Source organism: Dysidea avara, chromosome 13 (assembly GCF_963678975.1).
Source record: "Dysidea avara chromosome 13, odDysAvar1.4, whole genome shotgun sequence".
Classification (NCBI taxonomy): domain Eukaryota; kingdom Metazoa; phylum Porifera; class Demospongiae; order Dictyoceratida; family Dysideidae; genus Dysidea; species Dysidea avara.
The window spans coordinates 12413444-12431204 of record NC_089284.1 but is presented as its reverse complement, the minus strand read 5'-3'; the positions used below and the strand labels follow the sequence as shown (position 1 = coordinate 12431204).

Below are 17761 nucleotides of genomic sequence, written 5' to 3'. Positions count from 1 at the left end.
CCATACAAAACTCAATTAATTAAAACTATAAATCCAATCAAACTGATGTTCATATAAGTCTTCTTATGAATATAATTACAAACACATCTACTACAATTGCATCACTATAATTATCTATGATGTTAGGCTACAAAGCAAGGAGTAGCTATTTAGCTATATTTAGCTATAACCAAAAGATTTTCTTTAGCTATGATGAACATGCAATTAAAGTGGAAAAAAATGCTTTTAAGTACACGAAACCACTTGCATAATGATGTAAGGCCAAGCATGCACATGTACTCCTCAAACTCAGTAACCCACCTGTATTATAATATATGTATGCAGCCATCTGCTTTATCAACGCCATGGCCCATGGGCCGCTCCAGGAATGTTTAATTGTGACTGGTTTCCAATCCAGACCTAGCTGTGATGGCAGATAGCTAGTATTATATAGAATGGAAGGCTTACGACAGTAAATTAGAGTGAGAAGTGCACTAGCATAGCTCATCCTCTGAAGTTGAAATTGACAGTGCACATTTCAGCAGTTTATTTATTTAATACTATTGTGCTAATAGATGCTTTACTGTTGTATTAGGGTAACTCCGTGTTCTATTAGGGTATGTGTCTCGATCTTGCTTAACCAGTTTCTAGAAGCCTCAGAAGTCCTCCTTAAGCCTCCCCTGAGATCCATTAGTGGCTGGTTTAGACAAGTTCTACTTTATTACAAATGGTCACACCACAAAATGTAACTATCAATAACTTCAGTAATAATAGAACTGCATTTATATTATTTGATTATGCACAATACCACAAGTCTTACATACGATTCACTGATAATACCAAGTATAGCAATAAAGAGCATGATATGGCCATATATGGACTGTCACACACATCATCTGAAGTGTCACATCAGTGAGTACTACACAAATGAAACTGTCAAAATTAATTATCTGTAACTATATATACCACAAGCTACTAAACTAATAATGTAGTCTAGCTATATCGACCATATATGTACATTTCACACAAATAATTACAAGACACCACACCTCACTTCTCCAAGTATAAAAGAGATCACATTGTGAGGTGATCACTAGTTCATCAGTAGCTCTACAATGACTACTACTACTACTACTACAATAACACTACTACTGGCTGCTGGGATAGCTACAGTTCTAGCTGAATGTCCTAAAGAAAATGCTCCTATTGAAAACTGCTGTTGTCTTGGTAACAACACTAGTGTCTTCAACAAGAGGAAACCAGGAGTGTGCAACATGGTCAATTTCTGTGGAGTGAAATGATATGATGCAGAAGTGTATTGTGATAGTGGCAATGGAGGAGGAGGATGGTTAGTGGTACAGAGAAGACAAGATGGATCTGTTGACTTTAACAGGACGTGGGTTGAGTATGTGGCAATTTGAGGGGCGAATTTGGTACGGACATAGAGCTCTCCATTGTCTTACTGGTCAAGGTGGTTGGGAAATGAGAATGGACCTCACCTTAGCTGATAACACTAAAGTCTTCCTCCATTATGAGCAGTTTAAAGTTGCATCAGCTTCTGAAAAATATAAACTAAGTGTTGGGGACCACTTTTGATCCAATGGTAACTCACCATGAAATGAGCTTCACTACCAAAGACAGCGATAATGATATATGGTATAGGAACTGTGCAATAGATCGTTATGGTGTTAACAACCCAGCTGGAGGATGGTGGTACAGTAATTGTCATCGTGTGAACCCTAACCGCCAATATAATCTACGTGATGGGGTTTACCTTGGAGATAGGTGGTACACCATTGTATTCTCTGAGATAAAGATCAGGTCACTCAACTGCAACATTTAACAGTGTACATGCACAACACTCATACAGTACAGTATATTAGTTAATTATAGACCAGTAGTGACACTAGAGTGTAGATCAGTTATTATCATTGTAGCTACACTGTATGCAGAAATTGTGAGATTTGTGATACATGTCAACATAATACCTTCATTGATATATACAAGATGGAAATGTGGTAGTATGCTAAACATGTACAGGTTGGGGATGAACTGTACACCACTATCATGGCAAAACTCACAAGTTGGGGAGTGTCACTTGTGAGCAATGCAGACACTCCAATACAACTATTAAAAATTAAATTAACCTGGTACTGAGGACACTTACATTGTTTTTGTTAATACAGAACTCTTCTGGTGTAGGTAGTGCTAGCTATACAATATACATGCATATTGCAGTGCACGTCTCCTTTCCACACTCCCTAACTTTCTTTAGAAAATGGTATGCATAAGATCTTTTGATGATACGAAACAACTACCATACTTGTACAGTGTGTGGTAGTTTATGAAGTAGACTGGTATAACCTACGTACTTACCAATTTGTTTCTGTTGAGACAGAGACAAACATTTCTGGCAGTGGAAGACCTATTGCATGGATGTGCAAGCATGAAGGAAGTCAAATATTCTTAATATATAGGTCATTTTAAAAGCAAGATATTACTCTGGGTTGGCAGAGTATCCTGAAACATTAAAAATAGTGTGGTAAATGTTGTGGACCAAATTCACAATACTTAAGTACAAAACAGCATTCAAGTAATGATCCAGGCATACAAATGGCAAGTAAGTAATCCCAACAAATGCTTGCCTCATTGTTAGTATGTGTATGTGCATTGGACACAGAGTAGCAGAAATCAGTGTTGAGTAACACAGTGAAGCATTCAGTATACTCATCTGAAGGAAGGCAATTTCCATTTACTGACATACCTATAAGGTCTTGTCCCTTCTACATTAATAAGTAGTAAAATAAATTACTGTTCTGAAATCATATACAAGCGTAGTGTATACTATGTACATGTAATTGTGCATGTTATGTTTGTGTAACAATTTTCTGATGTTGGCACCATGACACACTGGGGTACAAGAGACAGTGCATTCCATTAAGTATAAAAATAAGGAATAACAGTACTGAGTTATGTATGTCACCTACCTGTCAGAAAAAAAGTGTTTTTAAATTGATCAGTTCATTTGCACATACGGTAACCTATGAACACACAGAGATACACTATCAAATGTGTAAGTGCAAATTGCTAAAGAGCAATACAGAATTATCACATGACTTTTTAGCAAACACATACACAGTCCATGATTCTCTTGCTAACTAATTAATAATTATAAGATATATTGCTTGTGCAAAACAAAGGTCCACTTGCACTGTTTGATATGAACAGCTAAGTATGAGGCCTGCACATCCTCACACTTTTCATGTTATTTCATCATACTGTCATATGTATGTCTGTATGTCTTCATGTGTACATATCAAACAAGGATCCCCCCAAAAATGACGAGCACTGCTTAAAATGTTGTCTTTAAAAATCATCTTTAAAACATCTTACATGACAAAAATCACCTTTATGGGATAATGTTAGTCCAAAAATCAAATACAGCATTAAAAACGAGAAAACACTTACAGGAAGCTGGATATAGAATTTTTATTTAAAAATCACTGAAATTTGAATTTTCATCTGCCTGCCTGCCTGCCTGCCTGCCTGCCTGCCTGCCTGCCTGCCTGCCTGCCTGCCTGCCTGCCTGCCTGCCTGCCTGCCTGCCTGCCTGCCTGCCTGCCTGCCTGCCTGCCTGCCTGCCTGCCTGCCTGCCTGCCTGCCTGCCTGCCTGCCTGCCTGCCTGCCTGCCTGCCTGCCTGCCTGCCTGCCTGCCTGCCTGCCTGCCTGCCTGCCTGCCTGCCTGCCTGCCTGCCCGCCTGCCTGCCCGCCTGCCTACCTGATCACAGTTGCAAGGCTGGATGCCAAATAAAGCAGCACACACAGCTACCATTTTATGCCACAATAACAAACTCACCAGTGGGTGTGCCTTTTAGGGTTCCGACTAGTGTGTGCCCTCTGTGCCTTGTCTTTCCTTTTATCTTCAATCAGGATGGTCTTCATTCTTCTTCACCATATTGAGGTGTTAATTTTCCCTATCAGCACTTTCCTTGAGGAGCATATTTAGACACCACAAACTTATTTAAGTGCTTATGCTCGGCCCTAGATACAAGTGGGTGTTCCCTACCTCCCCTCTTACTTTAAGGGTGATCCCTACTTAACAGTACTACCATATTGTTTGATAGTCTACCATATATGCTATACACATACTATGAACCACAAATTATTGCAAGTCATACTACAAACTATCAGTACCATATAATTACCAGCAGCAAACATGACCATGAAATTACAGGAAACTCTACAGCAATGATGGTGCAGGCTAGCACTCCAAAAGTTGAGATACGACAAGCAGCATATTAAACTACCGTCTAAACAGCAAAAAGCTGCCACAATGAGTAGCTACATTAAATATATTTCTATTTCAAAGTGAAGACTTCCCCTGAAGAATTAGGACTGCAGTTGTAGCCAACTTTCTCTCATACTAAAGGTAGTGCTCTTCACTTCACTATTAATTTTTTAAAATTACTTGGGGCTTCACCCAAAGAATGTACAGTTGTAGGTTAGTTGTTTTAGCCACCAAATCATCATAACTGATATTTAAAAAACTGCATGTCTACTGTTATACTGGCAGCTATACCTTGACTACTAGCCATTACCTAAACCTTGTGTACTGTACATGACACAATATACATAATAGCTATATATGATATATATGTATAAACTGAGATATAAACACAAGACAATGCTAAAATACAGAGACAGTGATAAAGGCTTAAAGAGTTTACCTGTGTATAACAATTCCTCCATAAATTTCATCAGTGGTTCTGCTTCACAGCTAACTGACATTATTAACTATAATTATTCTACTTATAAAGAGTTAACTACGTAAATCATGATGGGTAATCATTAACATTATTCATATACTAAACACTAAGTACATAGATAGATATATAAATAGGTCCGAGTCCATGAAGTTTGAAATCACTGTTAAAATAAATTATGCAAAACTCATAATTCATTATATATTTCAAAGATGAACTGCAAAGCTCACCATACAAGTCATTTCTCAATGAAAACATTTGTTAACATACCAGCCAAAATTTTCATCACTATAGTATTTTTTCCTGTCAATGATTTTATTTAAGATGTATCATGCACTACATGTAGCACACCAGATGTATGAAAGTCCTTCTGCATCAAAAATATACCTATAGCTTTGGCCATTTTGATATCCTTTCCATCTCAGATATCCTATCTGTGCACAATTTAATGCTGGCTGTACTGATATGCATTACTGGTACTGTAACAGGGTTTTTTTAATTTCCTAAAGAGTTACAATGACATAGTCCTATTGATTTATAGTATAGCATTTAATTACTCTAATAGAGTATATTAAATTATTTTGGTATTTATTCAACTCATTCACTAGTGCTGATGTCTCTAAGTATACGTCTCAACAGGATTTACATCTAGTAGGAAGTCAATATACACAAGGTACCTGACCAGTCCAATTCAAGTTTTATGTTATACAGAAGCATACAGTTAGATTGCATCATTATTTAATTATGGCAATACATTCAGTAAATTACAAAGCAAGGTGCAGCCATTTAGCTATAACCAAATGTTTTCCTTTAATTGTGCAATGAAAATATACAACTGTATCAGGTGAATTAATAATGAAGTGAAGAACAATATTTTTAGTATGAGAGTAAGTTGGGTACAACTATACAGTCCTAATTCTTCAGGGGAAATCTTCACTTTGAAGTAGAAACATATTAATACCGTAGCTACTCACTGTAGTTTTTGCTGTTCATTCCACTTATATAGTTGTCATATATCTCAACTTTTGGAGTGTTAGCACCATCAGTGCTGTAGAGTTTCCTGTAATTTCATGGTGATGTATACATGTTTGCTAATAGTGAGCCATATATGGTATTGATATTTTGTAATATAATTTGTTTGCTGCCCAATAATTTGAGGCTGCATGTAGAGTAAGTAAATTGTGACCAATATTTCATGGTATTTTTCTTGATATTTCATGGTTTTTTGTATCTTGCCATTTGTTCAGCTATATGCTTCTATAGGTGCTATACTGAGACATAATCTCATTGACATTGATGACTGCATGAAATTCATATATAGCTAGGCAAACCATATATAGCTAGGCAAACCATACATAGCTAGGCAAACCATATATAGCTAGGCAAACCATACATAGCTAGGCAAACCATACATAGCTAGGAAAACCATACATAGCTAGGAAAACCATACATAGCTAGGCAAACCATACATAGCTAGGCAAACCATACATAGCTAGGAAAACCATACATAGCTAGGCAAACCATACATAGCTAGGCAAACCATACATAGCTAGGCAAACCATACATAGCTAGGCAAACCATACATAGCTAGGCAAACCATACATAGCTAGGCAAACCATACATAGCTAGGCAAACCATACATAGCTAGGCAAACCATACATAGCTAGGCAAACCATATATAGCTAGGCAAACCATATATAGCTAGGCAAACCACTCTATGTATACATGTCTGTGTATTCAAACATACGTACATACATACATACATACAATGGGGTGATTATTCAATGGAAACAACATGACAAGCATGTAGATGTGCTGGTCTCATGCTTGCAATTGGCTGCATGTATATCAGGCAATGCAAGGCTGCACAAGCAATGGGTCTTAGAGACTGTGTATATGTGGTCTGATGTCAGTCATGTGACAATTCTGTATCCTTATTTCAGCTTTCAACAATTACTTTTTATATCAACTATTGCTTTTATGCTAAATGATATTTGACATCATTTATGACATGTACAGCCATGCAACAGGTCTTTGGTTTCCAGCAATGTTTGTCTCTGTCCCAACAGATGCAGATTGGTAACTGTCATTGCAATTCATAGTGGGTCATACCATAAACTACCAGACACTGTACAAGTATGGTAGCTGTTTCATATACATCACTGAGCTAATAACAGCCCACCAATTATTTCCAATGGAACATAATAATACTGTAAATTGCCAGGATATATCACTTACATGGAAATTTAACAAGTTTCCACACATCATGCATTCACACTATACCAAACCCAGTGGACAAAACCAACTATTTCATAAATAAATATTAAAGTCATCAGTGTTAGTAGTATGTAAGTTCCACAAGATGTAATGCAACACTAGAGGTATGCACTCCCAAATTAATTAGTTTCATTATCAGTTTTACTGGAGGTGGCAGAAAAGGCAGAATGGCAGAGCTGATAGCTAGTAGTAAAGAAATGTAATTTGAGAAAATGTGATTTGTGTTAATTCCAATTGTGCATGGTAAACTAAAATACCAAAACCAGGAGATGCTTGCCAGAAATGTAAAATTTAAGTATAGCTGAACTTTAAGGATATTAGCTGATAGTTAGTACATAGAAAATCAGGGAAATTATTGGTGTGTGGACAGAAGTCATACAGCTACAATATGCATGCATATTTTAGCTATGCCAGAAGAGTTCTGCATTAACAAAGAATGTTATAGCTAATGTGAGTGTCCTGTATATGATTAGTCCATCTTAGTACCAAGTGTATTGAAGTGTCTGCATCGTTCATAAGTCACACTAAGTCACACTCCTTGTGAGTTTGCCATGACAGTGATGTACAGCTCGTCCCCAACCTTTATAGTACATGGGGCCACCATGCAGGGGGTCACTAATATAAAAAGCCAAGCACCTGTAAATTGTATAGTAACCCACCTGTACATGACCATTTTGATATTCTTTCCACTTCAGATTTTACATCTGCACACAATTTAATGCTGAGCCAGAAGACTGACTGTACTGATATGCATTAGCTCCTGTAACTGATTTTTTAAAAGCTGTTCTTTTTTCCCTTAAAGGGGTAGTAATGATACAATCCTACTGACTTACAGATATTCCAATATAACATTCATTTACTCAAATAGTGTATAATATATTTTCAGCTCACTCACTATAGTATGTTCACGTTGAACTGAACCCTCAAAAACATTTAATAACTCCCAGATGCAATTACACACAATCTTGAAATTTGGCTCATTTGTAGTACTGCTTGACCTGCTAAAAATATTTCAAAATCTTTTTGTTCAAATGTTTGACATAATATTTACGGCCAATCAAAATTTTCACAATACATTTCCTACGTGGAAGCCATATAAGTACAGTGTCCATTACAGCCGTTTCCCGAACTTCTAGTGGAGCCAAACCATACGTGTCTGTTGGTGACACCTTTGCTGTTATCATCTGATTGGCTGAAATGTTAACTCTGTTGAGAAAAAATCCACTTAAAATTTTTAGCTGTTTTTCAGGATTCAGCTCAACGTGAACATACTATAGTGCTGGTATCTCTATGTATCCACAACAGGATATACGTTTGGTAGGACATCAATTTTTACAAGGTAACTGTCTAGCTGAGTTTAAGAGTTTTGTGCTGGAAAATTGCACAGAAACATAATGGATTAATTACATTCAAAAGATTACACAACAAGGTGCAGCAATCTTGCTATAACCAAAAGTTCTCTTTTAACTGAGGCCACCTGCATAATACACCACTGATATAAGGCCAAGCACCTTGTAGTAACCCACCTGTCTTATATATGTAAGCAGCCATCTGTTTATCAAGGCCAGGTCACATGGGCCACTCCAGGAATTTTTACAACTGGTTTCCAATCCAGACCTTTTGTGATGGCAGACAGCTAGAAAGGAAGGCATACACCAGTAAATTAGTGTGAGAAGCACACTAGCATGGCCCATCCTCTGAAGTTGAGTTTGAGAGTGCATGATTTCAGCAGTTTGTTTAATATTGTACACAATTATAATAGATGCTTGACTGTTGTATTAGGGTGACTTTATGGTATCTTGATCTTGCATGACCAGTTTCAAGAAACCTCAGAGACCCTCTTAAAGTCTCTCCTGAGATCCATAAGTGACTGGATTAGAAAAGTTCCACTTTATTACAAGTCACACTAGTAGCCATATTTGGTTATGTAGCACTGAACATCCTGGACACTTCAAATGATGTACAAGTCCATATATGACCATATTTCATGTTCTTTATTGCCATATTTGAGTATTATTCAACTGGTGCTGTTGTGTGTTCTTAATAGAAATTATTAAGGTATTGATATTAAATTTTGTGGTGTGGATGAAGCTGTCAAATTACCTATAGCTATACCACAAGCTACTAAACTAATATTTAGTGATCAACAACAATAGCTAGCTATGTATATTGACCATATATGTACATTACATTCAAATAATTACACACACCTCACTTCTCCAAGTATAAAAGAGATCACATTGTGAGGTGATCACTAGTTCATCAGTAGCTCTACAATGACTACTACTACAATAATACTACTACTGGCTGTTGGGATAGCTACAGTTCTAGCTGAATGTCCTAAAGAAAATGCTCCTATTGAAAACTGCTGTTGTCTTGGTTTCAACACTAGTGTCTTCAACAAGAGGAAATCTGGAGTGTACACCATGGTCAATTTCTGTGGTGAAATGTTATGATGCAGAAGTGTATTGTGATACTGGCAATGGAGGAGGAGGATGGCTAGTGGTACAGAGGAGACAAGATGGATCTGTTGACTTTAACAGGACATGGGTTGAGTATGAAGATGGATTTGGCAATTTGAGGGGTGAATTTTGGTACGGACTTAGAGCTCTCCATTGTCTCACTGGTCAAGGTGGTTGGGAAATGAGAATGGACCTCACCTTAGATGATAACACTAAAGTCTTCCTTCATTATGAACAGTTTAAAGTTGCATCAGCTACTGAAAAATATAAACTAAGTGTTGGAGGATTTCAGGGGACCACTTTTAATCCAATGGCAGCAGTTCACAACGGAATGAATTTCACCACCAAAGACAGTGATAATGATATATGGTCTAGAAACTGTGCAATAAATGATTATGGTGCTAACAACCCAGCTGGAGGATGGTGGTACAGTAATTGTCATCGTGTGAACCCTAACCGTCAATATAATCTACGCCATGGGGTTTACCTTGGAGACAGGTGGTACACCATTGCATTCTCTGAAATAAAGATCAGGCCACTCAACTGCAACATTTAACAGTATACATGCACAACACTCATACAGTACAGTATATCAGTTAACTATAGACCAGTAGTGACACTAGAGTGTAGATCAGTTATTATCATTGTAGCTACACTGTATGAAGAAATTGTGTAATTTGTGATACATGTCAACATAATTATCTTCATTGATATAGTATATACAAGATGGAAATGTGGTGGTATACTAAACATGTAAAGGTTGGGGATGAGCTGTGTATCTGTCATTTGTGAACATGCATCACATCTTGTAGCACTTACACTATTATATTACCAACACTGATGATTTTAATATTTATTACCATGAAGTAGTTGGTCTTGTTCACTGGGTCTGGTATACAATGAATGATGTGTGGAGACTTGTTAGTTTTCCAGGTAAATGATATCAAAACTGTATATCCTGGTGATTTACAGTATTATCATGTTCCATTGGAAATACGTGGTGGACTGTTATTAGCTCAGCAATGAGCTACCGTACTTGTACAGTGTGTGAAGTGAACTGGTATGACCTACTGTCCAGGCAATGACAGTTACCAATCTGTATCTGCTGGGACAGAGACAAACATTGCTGGCAGCCGAAGACCTATATATTGCATGGCTATGCATGCATGAAGGAAGTCATAATGTTCTTTAGCGTAAGTAATAGTTTATAAAGCAAAATATTACTCTTGGTTGGTATCCTGGTCATATGAACATACGAAAAACAGTGTGATAAATGTAACTTGATTGTGGACTAAATTCACGATACTAAAGTACGTACAAAACAACATTCAAATAATGATCCAGGCAATGCCTGCATGGCAGACATATAAATGGCAAATGAGTAACGCTTGCCTCATTGTTAGTATGTGCATGTACATTGGATGCAGAGTAGCAGAAATCAAACGAAATACAGTGAAGCATTAAGTATGCTCATCTCGAAGCTGTGGTTCCATTTACTGACACACCTATAAGATCTTGTCCCTTATACATTAATTCCACATTAATAAGGTCACACTGTTTTAAAACAAGTTACTGATCTGAATTATACAACTGTACTGTATACTATATACATGTAGTTATGTATGTTATGTTTGTGTAACAATTTTCTGATGTTGGCACCATGACACACTGGGGTACAAGAGACAGTGCAATGCCATAAATCTATAAAAATATGAAAACAATAAGGAATGACAGTATTAAATATGTATGTCACCTACCTGTACTTATCATTGGAAAAAGGAGTTTTTAAATTGACCTGTTCATTTGCACTTACAGTAACCTATAAATACAGAGATACACTATCAAATATGTAAGTGTAATTGTTAAAAAACCTGATAGAAGAATACAGAATTCTCACATGACATATTAGCAAACACATACACAGTCCATGATTCTCTTATACTAACAAATGTAAAACCAATTGCTTGTGTAAACAAAGGTTAAACAAAACCTTGCATTGCCTGATATTTACAGCCAACTATGGGGTCAGCACATCCACATGTTGTTTCTATTGAATAATCATCCTGTGTATGTCTGTGTGTACACAGTACTACACACATAAGCACTCATACACGCATGCATGCACACTATATACTCACAAACACACATACATAGTTCATAGTCTGTTCCAAGCTGGAATGGCTCAGATCCTCACGCTGGCTATGAATCTCGTCAATGTCAGTGAGATTAATTCCCAGTATTGCACCTATAAAGCATATATATATATATACACATTCTGTTGGTAACATACATAATGAAGAACAATACCATTAAACATTGGTAATCGATAGAGCTCACAATGAAGGTTACCTAACCTAATGCTGAAGTTAGGACATGGACAATAAACAAACCACTTAAAACTTAGCTAATAAGGTGAAACAGAAAATGGGCCAAAATACTCCCTCCAATCCCAGGAGTCAATTTGCAGGCTACCCAATGTCCAGTTGAGTGCCACACTCAGAAGTGATGGATTGAAGTGATGGATTTTCTTCGTTTTAATCTAAGTATTTATCTATTATCAACTGCCTTCTTGGAATTAGCCTGATATGTATGCTCGTAGTCCCTGGGCTGAGCCCTCAGGCTTTGGGCATATATATCAGGCAATCCCTTGTGCTCACGTAACATATAAGGTATAGATACGTATGTATAGCAAACACAAATACAGAGACAGTGGTAAAGGCATATATAAGAGCTTACCTACAACAATTCCCACAGAAACATCATCAGTGTTTAAAGTTACTTTGCAGTAATTGACATCACCACTGTACAAACAATATATGTTCACTTACTACATAAGTGGGATTATATTTCCAATACAAAAATCTTATACTAAACTTTAAATCAGAGAAGGTACAACACATGTTAGTTAAGTGCTATCAAAAGGTTAATGTTAATTGACTACTGCTTAATCTGGCTTTATAGTGTACGGAGCATCTTGAGTACAGTTTCCAGTGCTATCTTATTCCATTGTTGCTGTTTGTCTTCCATTATGTGCAGTAAAATAGATGACATCTCCAATAGGTTTGTATACTAATATCAAAACACTGGGATTCACAACATCACTAAATTATGCATAAACAAAGTGTTCAATCAGTACCTAATATCCTCATAATACAGCTTTTAAATTACTTTATACAAATCTTATATATTAGCTCATGTGAGTGTCATACCTTCTCTGGTTAGACACTACGGGAGGTCAGAATTGATTAAAGCGCCATTAAAGCAAAAAAAAAAAATGTGTGAACAATGCACATACCTGGTTATAATAGCATGTGAAACAGTGCTTTATAGATTACAAAAACTAAATGTTTTTACAAACAATGGTTACTTATCCAAAGCAAGATATTTAAGAGCTAATTAACGAAAATCAGGTCAGCCCATCATTTACTGGCTTTGTAGTGTGACTGCTAAAGTTCATGTGAAATTCCAAACAAAACTAGGCAATTATAAGATAAATATTTTCAAATGGTACCTAAACTGTTCCCAACCTTCTTTTAGACAAGTACAGCTGAAATTTGATTACTTTTTAATTTTTTGACCTGCCTGATTTTTATGAGAGGGTAAAAAGTAATTAGAAATTAGGACTGAAACAAATACTAATACTCGACGAGTACTCATTAAGGATTTTGGTACTCGGATAGTAAAATTGGTACTCGAGTACTCGTTAAGATCACATTACCCAGCTCACATGATGTATTTGTCATCAGGGAGTGACACAATGGAGGCTGTAGAGTTTTGATTGGCATAATGTTTTGTCAGGGACATTAACATCAGGACTTTAATACAGTGTGTGTATCATTGTTGTTACTTGAAAAGCTGCAAACTGTTTAAGGTTGGTACAAAACATGTCAAATAGGTATGGCTAAAAGTATAGCGTATTCGTGAGTACTCAATCGTTAACTCTAGAGAGTACTCGAATACTAAAAAACCATGATCTTTCCAGCCCTATTAGAAATTAATTTGGTATGACCTAATGATCAGTCACGCTGAGGCTGTGCTGTACAAAGAGTGTAGCCTTTAAAACGTCAGGGTTAAAAAATCAAAGGTGGCAGTCAAATGGCTCTAGTGATGTTAATACTAGTACCATGTCATTATTAAATAGCAACTTCAACAAGAAATTGTACTTTATACTATCTAGTTGAAACAGCTGACATGTTTTAATCAAATGGACATCTGTTAGCAACATATACCCTTTCCTAAAAGGCTTCCAAACTACAGTACTACTAGCACAGTACATTTACATTGCCTGCAGTATCAAGGCCATTGGAGAAGTTTAAATGCTTATTTCTGAACAAAATATAAGTTATAAAACTGGTATTAAAGCTATGATAACCACCAGTTCCCCAGTGGCGCAGTTGGTTAGCGCGTCGTACTTATAAACAGTATCAGATATGCGAAGGTCGGGAGTTCAAGCCTCCCCTGGGGAAGTATTTTTTTGCTTCATGTTTTTCAAACATACTTTTTGCATAACTCTTGAAGACTCTTTCTCTACACTCACCATGAAAGATAGTGTAAGTTTTCAAAAGACTTCACATACTGGTAGGTCATAAAAGTGCATCTCACTAAAGCTCCTTATGCTTGATCTGTGACATATGTGACTGCTGTATTAGAGTATCTAGATACGAAGTTGAGCCAAGTGAAGGAGCTTCCCTTTACTTCAAACCTATGATTGCTTACACAATGTCTACAGCCATATTAACACCCTTTTAAGGAGATTTTTTATTTATGTTTTCGGGTTTGCTAGCACTGATCCTTCACATCCTTGAAACATAAGATTAATTTGTCCTTGGTCTTATTAGGTAGTGGTGGTCAAGTCAAAGTGTACTGCATACATTATATTCTATAGAACTGAACAGTTGCATATAAGCACATACATATGAGACTTTGCAACGAAAGGCCAATCCTATTAAATTCAGAACAGTGATACACGTGCTTATGTGCATGCATGTATCACACACCACCACACTACACTGCACTACACTATACTTCACTATGCACACAATTAAACACCAGACACACTCATGCTAAACACACACATACACACATACACACACACACATACACACACACACATACACACACACACACACCACACACACTTACATACATACACAACTAGACACATATACACAATACATGCATACACATCACACTTGTACTCACAGTAGAATGCGACAAGCTTCCATCATAACAGCATGGCTCAAACAATAGCCATAGCCACCTGCACACCAATACAAACATCTTCTAACAGTCTACAGTGAAATTAATTTAGCAAAAATGAAAACTGCCAATAATTATATGTATCATTCACACAAATAACCTCATAACACAGCCCAACTGTTCTGTTAGAGTGTTACACTATCTGTAGTTTTGATACACGTTCAACAAGTGTCCTATGACACATGTGATTGTGAAGCCAACATGGTGCTTGAAATCAAACACGGTGCTTGGAATTAGCATTGATATTTTTAAAAGCTTTCGTCACATTTACAAGAAGTTTGAATGATGTCACACTTGCTTCTTTAATAGGAAAGCCATTGGGGGTGATTGAGAAAGAACTCTAATTGGGAGGTGTGATATGTTGATCCTACAGTTGATGCATTAGAAAAACATGCTGAGAAATCACAAGATGTTTGGTGATGCATGATCAACCTCTCAACTATCACACAATAGAAAAATAAAGTTCCTTTATATGATTCTCATGTACACATAGTGGCCTAAGCAACAAATTGTGATGAAATCGTTCACTTCGTGACAAAAACACCAAATTGTCTGTGGAAGTTGAGTAAGGTATACTAAATCATTTGAGATACAATGCCATGCTAAAATCATTGCCTTAGGGCACGTTTTGAAACTTTTATAAACTAGGTTATAAGCCCATTTCTAGCTGGTTAGAAAACCATACAAGTACATTCAAAATCATTATTCTTTGTTTTTGCTTAAATCGCATGAGTGTTTCAAATTTACAGGCGCAATCAAAAAATCTAAAATGTGATAAAATAAACTGTTTTTAATGAAGCCGATATTTCAGTATTAAAAGAACAGGCACAATCCATTGCACATCTACGGCTTCATATACCGTGACTCTCTCTGCTTTTTATATGGCAAGCTAATGGATGATCTGGATGGACACCTCCCTTGATCAACTTTTGGATATGACAATCCCTTGCTCGTCTATGCAGATGCAAAGTTTCATTATTGAACACTTTATGGCTTCCCCAATACAATTTCTACTAAGTTCACTTGTCAAGTTCTCTGAGCATGATATGATTGGTAATTTTAATGGCACCGTATCTAATATGAAATAGTATGAATTAAGAAGTAAACAATTATTTTGCTTAGCCACTCTACTAACAGTGCACAACTGTTCTCAAGTATGGCGTCAAACATGTACAAATACACAGAACTCCGACTTACGTAATTGAAGCTGGCAACATTATCAAATTCCTTCTGATTGAGCTTTATAAACACAAAAGAATACAATTAAATACATGTGCTATGTGGTGTAACCTTTTCTTATTACTCTATCACACATGTATTACAGAAGAGCAGAAGTGTAAGAGTATAAAAAGCTTGGCAGCAAAGTCCAGTTCACAACTAGAGATGTACTGACCTACTGTATAACACTGAACTATTCCAGTATCTAAGAGATTTACTATCAATCTACTGATAGGCTAACATAAAAAATGTTCATGGAAAAATTAAAAATTTTATATTTGAGTAGAGAACAATGAAACAAAAAGCTACTGTGTTTGGCAAAAAGGCACATCTCAGGCCTAGGTGATGTCGAGCAGTGAAGAAATCAAGTCCATAGCCTTAAAAACATCAGTTAGCCTAGTAAAAAAATTTTTTGGAAGGCTTTGCAGGGTTGGTATTTTTGGGTAGGAAAACCCAAACCGTACTATAAGATTGTATATGGCAACAGGTCTGTTATTTTCACTACATTACACAACCCTAATTACAGAAAAGCCCACCTACTGTAGACTCATTCAACTATTTGAGAAAACTATAGTAAATACAGAAGCCTACAAAGCCAAAAACACTGTCCATGCAATACAACTGTATTTGGTTCAATTCTAGTATTTGCCATACTAGCATCATTTATGATGGTACGACAAAAATTTACCAAAATTATACCAATTAAATCACATATACACTAGGTCACACCGCCAAGCATTTTCTAGCTATTGCTCACACTCTATACAGAACTGTACATTTTAACATACGCCTGTGTAATTAACTTCTAGGCATTGGTCCCCAAACTTCTTTCAGCCATCTACCAATATAGTGCGGCTGGTGTGGATCATATTGCTCTAACAGCTTCCCCAGGGCAGGGATGTTCATGTACATGTCATCGTCAAAGTGACAGTACCATTGATATCTGAAACAGAAGAAATAGAGTGGCTGTTATATATGGAGTGGCACAGGTCTGTCAACATGTATACTACACTCAAAACAAGGATTACCTAAAATACACATGATACTTAGTTTAGGACCAAAGTAGCAACTTACTTGAAAACCAAGACATCTTGATACAACCCATGATTTCCAAACAGATACAGATTAGTAACTGTCATTGCAATTCATAGTAGGCCATACCAGACACTGTACAAGTATGGTAGCTGTTTCATATACATCACTGAGCTAATAACAGCCCACCAATTATTTCCAATGGAACATAATAATACTGCAAATTGCCAGGATATATCACTTACATGGAAATTTAACAAGTCTCCACACATCATGTATTCACACTATACCAGACCCAGTGAACAAGACCAACTATTTCATAAACAAATATTAAAGTCATCAGTGTCAGTAGTATGTAAGTTCCACAAGATGTAATGAAGCACTAGAGGTATGCACTCCTAAATTAATTAGTTCCATTACCAGTTTACTGGAGGGTGAACAGAAAAGGCAGAATGGCAGAGCTGATAGCTAGTAGTAAAGAAATGTAATTTGAGAAATTTTTAATTGTGTTAATTCCAATTGTGCATGGTAAACTAAAATACCAAAACCAGGAGATGTTTGCCAGAAATGTAAAATTTAAGTATAGCTGAACTTTAAGGATATTAGCTGATAGTTAGTACATGAAAAATTAGGGAAACTATTGGTGTGTGGACAGAAGTCATACAGCTACAATATGCATGCATATTTTAGCTATGCCAGAAGAGTTCTGCATTAACAAAGAATGTTATAGCTAATGTGAGTGTCCTGTATATGATTAGTCCATCTTAGTAC

At 36.5% G+C, this 17761-nt stretch overlaps 2 protein-coding genes and 1 non-coding gene across 5 annotated transcripts; 2 read left to right on the top strand and 1 right to left on the bottom strand.

The window, feature by feature from the left end:
• Positions 1-9368: 9368 nt before the first annotated feature.
• On the top strand, positions 9369-10037 carry LOC136242251 (ficolin-1-like). Its single transcript, XM_066033666.1, has one exon. It carries the CDS (start codon positions 9369-9371, stop codon positions 10035-10037), a length of 669 nt encoding a protein of 222 aa, XP_065889738.1.
• Positions 10038-11003: 966 nt separating this feature from the next.
• LOC136242718 (beta-1,3-N-acetylglucosaminyltransferase lunatic fringe-like) lies at positions 11004-16903 on the bottom strand. Of its 3 annotated transcripts, none has more exons than XM_066034168.1 (7): positions 16747-16903; positions 15938-15979; positions 14684-14772; positions 12218-12282; positions 11632-11726; positions 11239-11300; positions 11004-11182 (listed from the first exon to the last, which is right to left on the bottom strand). In XM_066034168.1, exons 3-7 carry the CDS (start codon positions 14707-14709, stop codon positions 11107-11109), a joined length of 324 nt encoding a protein of 107 aa, XP_065890240.1. In that variant the 5' UTR covers positions 14710-14772; positions 15938-15979; positions 16747-16903; the 3' UTR covers positions 11004-11106. The 3 variants fall into 3 exon arrangements, with proteins under 3 accessions (XP_065890240.1, XP_065890241.1, XP_065890242.1); XM_066034169.1 differs by having other exon boundaries at positions 14684-14741; XM_066034170.1 differs by lacking the exon at positions 14684-14772.
• Trnai-uau (transfer RNA isoleucine (anticodon UAU)) lies at positions 13861-13947 on the top strand. Its single transcript is given in 2 exon segments — positions 13861-13898; positions 13912-13947. It is a non-coding gene; the product is annotated as a tRNA-Ile (tRNA).
• Positions 16904-17761: the final 858 nt, after the last annotated feature.

Bases quoted from the DNA above. Each gene is read 5' to 3' on its own strand.
- LOC136242718 (XM_066034168.1), bottom strand. From the start codon at position 14,709: ATGATGGAAGCTTGTCGCATTCTACT. The intron at 11,727-12,217 runs GTAAGCTCTTAT...TATGCTTTATAG, and splicing joins TTCTGTGGGAATTGTTGTAG to GTGCAATACTGGGAATTAAT. The intron at 11,183-11,238 runs GTAGGTGACATA...ATATTTTTATAG, and splicing joins TTTTCCAATGATAAGTACAG to ATTTATGGCATTGCACTGTC.
- LOC136242251 (XM_066033666.1), top strand. From the start codon at position 9,369: ATGCTCCTATTGAAAACTGCTGTTGTCTTGGTTTCAACACTAGTGTCT.